The following is a 6,000-nucleotide window of genomic DNA, read 5'->3' as shown; positions in this document are numbered from 1 at the left end:
ATGGCTTCTCGAGAGCAATTGGAGCTGTCTGGCCTGATAAAATCAGTTCATCAACGATTACGAGAATCCGCGAAACACTCCGATCCTGAGACCGTCTGGCGGGAGCATGTTCAGGACGCTCCGCTGTTGCAAAACTACGCCGAAGCCATGCACAAACTGGCCACACGCTACTGGGACCGCACAATGGATGTGACCTGTAAACGTTCCAATAGTCGCATCGATTGGGTTGTCGCTTCATGCCGGAGTTATTTCACTGGCCCAACACCGTTACTGTACTTGTTCCGTGATAAAGACGACAAAGTAATGCAGGCCATTGAAAGCGGGTATCGGCCAACCCATCAACCGCACTATGTAGAGAAAATCAAAATGCTCGACGTTGGAAGCTGCTACAACCCATTTGCCGCGTTCGCGGACTTCGAAGTGACCGCCATAGACATTGCCCCAGCACAGCCGGATGTTTGGTATTGCGACTTTCTCGAGGTCGACGTGAAAGAGAGCATCGACCGCCCACAGTTTTTGCCGGAGCACCACGCAATCGAAGCATTTCCACGGAGCCATTACGATGCGATCGTGTTTAGTTTGCTGTTGGAGTATTTGCCATCACCCGACCAGCGGCTAAGATGTTGCAGCAAAGCCTACGAAATGCTACGTCCGGAGGGTATTCTGCTCATCATTACGCCCGATAGCCGCCACCAGGGTGCGAATGCACGCTTAATGAAGAGCTGGCGGTACACGCTCGCCGGAATCGGATTTACGCGGATTAAGATTGAGAAACTGGAGCACGTTACGTGTATGGTGTTCCGTCGGTCGTTATTCGCTGCCATTGGGAAGCGATGGTGTGCGATTCATCGCGAGGCGTACATGGAACCGGTACTGAACATACCGCAAGACTTTAATGAAACGCCGACGAACGACGAACGAATGGATTTCGTAAGGAGTAGAGCGGACGACGACGAAATAAGGGAAGCATTCTCTGGACTTCCCTTCGAGCACAGTTGAACGTGCATTTTTGTAGATCTAGTGCAATAAAAAGTTCCAACCAACATTCTATTTACAAATCTTCATTTCAAATCACAACAGCCCACCCTTTAGGAACGTCCAAAGCCAGGGCCGAAACTTAACGAAAGCTTTCGTTCGGAGTTGTCGCTGATTTTGACAGCTGAGTCAAGCGATTTCGTTCATTCGTCGGGCAGTCGCGGCCCTAAATTCACAACCCAATAACTGTTTTCTACGCGTAAATTTGCTGCTCGCGACGGACCAGTTCCGAGTGCCAGAGGAAAGAAACGGAATCGTAACTCAGCAGCGGATGATGGTGAAATTGTCCGGGGCGTTTGTATTTGCCCTTTCGTAGCATCACCAGCCAGGGAACGCCATCGAGAGACTGTGTTTTGTTTCGACCCCTTTCGCAGGATCGCTGTGAAAATCTAACGAATAGCGGAATGTGAGTCGAAAGTGTCTGCAACGGGCTAGCAAGGCGGAACGGCTCATCTATTTCATGAATACTCTACCCGCGCTGGGCAAAGAAACCGTCCTGTGTTGGGTGCATCTGCAAATACTCATCCCACGAAGAAGTGCTTCAAGAAGTGCACCAAAACAACAAGTTGCTGAAGATGTGTTAATTTCCCGTTTTGGGTAAACGAGACAGCCAAAGTGTGAGAGCGAGGGAGCGAGAGAGTGCAACGCGAGCGAAAAGTGAAACAAACAAACCGCGAAATCTCGAGGGGAAAGTGTTTTCGTGTTTCGTTGCAGCCGCCGGAGACAAACATAAGCCGCGACGATGTCTTCACTCTCAGCAAGCGCTGAAAATTTGTCCAGCGATCAGGTCAGCATCAAACCATCAAACTCTCTGTGAAGTAATGCTGGTTGCAACTTACAGCTTCGCCCCGCTCTGTGGGCCAATTGTGGCTTTAATTAAAGGCGCTTCCAATTCCCACCACCACCAGCTTGAATGCTGTGCTCTCTTCTGAATCATAATTGATTCCGTTTAGGTCGAACATGAATGGTTGCGCTTTGTTGTGTATGGCGCCGTAGGGTGTTTGTATGTGATCAATTAAATGTTTTTTTCCCTCTTTCCCATCGCCTGCGGCCACAGAACAATGACGGATGTTCGATGTGTCTGGAGCTGGCGCTCGAGGGCGAACGTCTCTGCAAGTCGGGTGACTGCCGGGCGGGTGTGGCCTTTTTCCAGGCGGCGATCCAGGCCGGAACCGATGATCTGCGGACGCTGAGCGCAATCTACAGCCAGCTCGGCAATGCGTACTTCTACTTGGGCGACTATGCCAAGGCGATGCAGTACCACAAACACGATTTAACACTGGCACGGTCCATGAACGATAAGCTGGGCGAAGCCAAGTCTTCCGGTAACCTGGGCAACACGCTCAAGGTGATGGGCCGCTTCGATGAGGCGGCCATCTTTTGCCAGCGGCATCTGGCGATCGCGCAGTCGCTCGGTGACCGACTGTCCGAGGGCCGGGCCCTGTACAATCTCGGCAACGTGTACCACGCCAAGGGCAAGCAGCTCGGCCAGAAAGACCCGGGCGATTTCTCCGACGAGGTAAAGGAATCGCTCCAGAAGGCGGTGGAGTACTATCAGCAAAACCTCGCCCTGATGAAGCAGCTGGGCGATCGCGGTGCCCAGGGGCGGGCGTGCGGTAATCTCGGCAACACCTACTATCTACTCGGCAACTTCGAGACGGCCATCGAGCACCACCAGGAGCGGCTGCGAATAGCGCGCGAGTTCGGTGATAAGGCCGCGGAGCGGCGTGCGAACAGCAATCTCGGCAACTCTCACATCTTTCTCGGCCACTTCGAGCAGGCGGCCAACCACTACAAGTGAGTACTCGAATTGGCCGGTAATTAGAATCGTTAATCATCGGTCAATCATTTTGCCGGCTTCCAATTGTTTCTCATCGACCGCCGCCACAGACGCACACTGTCGCTCGCAATCGAGCTGGGGGAGCGGGCCGTCGAGGCACAGGCTTGCTACAGTCTCGGCAACACCTACACGCTGCTGCGCGACTTCCCCACCGCCATCGACTACCATCAACGGCATCTGGCGATCGCGCAGGAACTGGGCGACCGTATCGGTGAGGCACGGGCCTGCTGGAGCCTTGGCAATGCCCACTCGTCGATTGGCAACCACGAAAAGGCGCTCCACTACGCCAACTCGCACTATCTGCTGGCCAGGGAACTGGGCGATGTGGTCGGTGAAGGCACGGCTCGCATGAACATAGCCGATTTGCGCAAGATCCTCGGCCTGCCGGAGCTACCGGCACATACAACCGGCGACGGGATACCGACGGTCGATGGGTGCGAGGAAGTTCTTGGGGCGCGTATGGCGAGTCTCGTTTCCGGCGAGGGCCTGCTTCAGGACCAACCCGCGTCACAGTCACAGCAACACCAGGCAGCTACGCTGTCGGCCAGCAAACATCATCAACATCGTTTACGGCGCGAAAGCATGGAGCAACTAGATCTAATTAAGGTATGGACGGACGCCGTAGCTGCGCTGATCATGAGATTCTTATCACAGCAAGCGTACGTGCAGCGCTTCCGAGCACTCCCAAAACCACTAATCAAAAGCAAACAATGATGATAATCGATGGGAACTCAACCCCTGCCTGTGTGTTTGTGTGTGTCTGGGGAGACCGTTTTTTTCTGAGAATTGCCGCAAGCGAAGATTCCGGACGCACGGTGCGTTTCGATTCGGCAGTCTCTATCGTCCCGCCCCGTGTGTGGCTCCTGCTTTTATAGCAGCGCGCCCGAGGGCAACTTGATAATCGTTAAAGTCCCACTCAAAAAGGACGGTGAGATCCGACAGAAGGTCAACCGGTTGGCCCATCGGGGAGGTGGCCATGATAACATTTTTGGTGGAAAATTATTCCACTTTTATCGGGAACTTTCTCGCTTATCGTGAAGGGATCATAAACTGTCGAACGCATCGGCAGTCAATGACGGATGGGGTCTCTCTTATCGTGTCGAACTCTTTCTAGCTGACGCCGGATGGTAAAAAGCTGCACGCCCAAAACCAACAGCAACACGGTGGTGCCAGTGTGCAGGAGAATCGCGAATCGGGTGCCCAGACACAAGCGTTGCCGGCAGCGCCGACCGCAGCCGGAGTGGTGTCACAGGCGAAGGTGGCCAAAAAGCATGAAAATAGCTTCAAAAACAACGACGAAGATTTCTTCGACTTACTGACGCGATCGCAGAGCAAGCGTATGGACGATCAGCGCTGTACACTGAAGGTGAGCGAACAAAACATATTCCGTAAGGTTTGCGGACAGACTGACTTATGCCACCGAATTACTTGTTGTAGCTCACGCATGCCGAAAGTGTTGATTCCGCGCGGAAACCGTTGTCGCAGCACAACAGCAACCCCCCGGCGGCCGGAAAAGAGAATCGGTAAGTGTAGGTTAAACGCTTTTCGGCTTTTGAAACGTGTTTTTACGTTAACTTTTGCCAAAACGTTCTTCAGGAACGTGCTACTTGAGATGATTGCACACTTTCAATCGGAAAGAATGGATGAACAGCGAGCCCTGCTACCCGGGTTGAAGCGAATAACGCTCAACAACGCAACTAACGCCAGCAACACCATAAACCGTCCAACGAACAACGAGCCGGGCGCGGTGCCGACGCCACCGGAGGAAACGATCGGAACACCACCGGACGATGCATTCCTCGATATGCTGATGAGGTGTCAAGTAGGTCATCGCGAGAGAAGCTTCCGTCACCGAAGCTTCCGAACCACTCGCCTAATGCTGGGCTCTTCCGTTGTAGGGTTCGCGAATCGAAGAGCAACGCTCGGAGTTGCCCACGCCCAACATAACGCTGGACGCGGAGGCGAACGATTCCCGTGCTGTGGCACCGGTCGCGGTCATCTCGAACAGTGGGGCCACCGTTCCGGATGAAGACTTTTTCTCGCTCATCATGCGTTTACAGGGTGGCCGTATGGAGGATCAGCGAGCGACGGTGCCGCAGAACAATCAGCTCAACCGTAGCGCCAGTCAGCCGGCAGCGGCCAATCATACCAATCACGGTAACATCCATAGCACCAGTGGCAGTTCCTCCACCGGAAGCAGCAACAATGTCGCGAACGGACAAAATAACACCAGCGGCGGCCACAGCGGTGTTAAGAGTCTGAAATGATTTTACTCCTTCGATCGCTAGTGACGGAGCGCGGCCAACAACGTTCCACGCGCATGGTCACTGGCGGTTGAAGAGCATTTCTGGGGCATTGTGGGCCGAACCGAGGGCTCACGGGAGACAGTTTGGGGTTTTTGGGATTTGTAAAAAAAAAAAAGGTGGTCATTAAGGTAGGATCCATTTTCGTTGCCGTACGCACCCCGCACCGCAGCCACACGATTTCATATCATTAAATGTCACAGAATATCGATTGTATTTTTCTCCCTATTGTATAGATTTGCGGTATTTTTTTATCACTGTATGTGGATTGTGGACGGAAGGAATATGTTTTTATTAATTTGATAACGTCACCATATACTATAGTCTGAAAATTGTGTATTTTAGCCGCACTTGGGATGATTTTTTCGCTACCGATCCACATTCCTGCCCGTCCAAATGTGTGATTGAGATGTATTCTTCTTAATCCCTTAATGTGACCATATTGTGCTGTTACTAAGCGTGTCTAGTGGGGGTGGAACACGATCACGGGAAGCTTAAAGTCATCGTTTTTTCTCGGACCAAATGAAAACGTTCCAATAAAACACAACCACCTGTAGAGCGATCCAATAAAAGACGTCCTTCGTGCGTACGAACCTACAAAACGGGACAAAGAATGATAAAAGCAAGGACAAATCCTGAAGAAAAGCCATTAAGTAGAATGTAAGCAACACAAAATACAACCTTTCGTCGTAGGATAGCAAAACGGGAAGAAGAGAGGCTTCAGGTTCGATGTTGCTGGTTGCCGTAAAGCTTTCGCGGAGCACACAGTGATGATTCAGCATCGCTGTTGGGCGATTAGCTCGCTTATCGAACATACTTTCC

At 52.2% G+C, this 6,000-nt stretch overlaps 2 protein-coding genes across 2 annotated transcripts; both read left to right on the top strand.

The window, feature by feature from the left end:
- Nucleotides 1-999, top strand: LOC128273887 (S-adenosylmethionine sensor upstream of mTORC1). The gene has a single exon (XM_053011950.1). It carries the CDS (start codon nucleotides 1-3, stop codon nucleotides 997-999), a length of 999 nt encoding a protein of 332 aa, XP_052867910.1.
- Nucleotides 1,000-1,732: 733 nt separating this feature from the next.
- On the top strand, nucleotides 1,733-5,953 carry LOC128271640 (G-protein-signaling modulator 2). Its single transcript, XM_053009242.1, has 7 exons — nucleotides 1,733-1,822; nucleotides 2,093-2,832; nucleotides 2,926-3,481; nucleotides 3,990-4,241; nucleotides 4,313-4,398; nucleotides 4,472-4,697; nucleotides 4,774-5,953. The coding sequence occupies exons 1-7, from the start codon at nucleotides 1,778-1,780 to the stop codon at nucleotides 5,140-5,142; spliced, it is 2,274 nt and encodes a 757-aa protein (XP_052865202.1). The 5' UTR covers nucleotides 1,733-1,777; the 3' UTR covers nucleotides 5,143-5,953.
- The last annotated feature ends 47 nt before the right edge of the window (nucleotides 5,954-6,000 follow it).

Source organism: Anopheles cruzii, chromosome 3 (assembly GCF_943734635.1).
Source record: "Anopheles cruzii chromosome 3, idAnoCruzAS_RS32_06, whole genome shotgun sequence".
NCBI lineage: Eukaryota > Metazoa > Arthropoda > Insecta > Diptera > Culicidae > Anopheles > Anopheles cruzii.
Note: the sequence above shows the minus strand (reverse complement) of the source record. Positions and strands in the feature narration are given on the sequence as shown.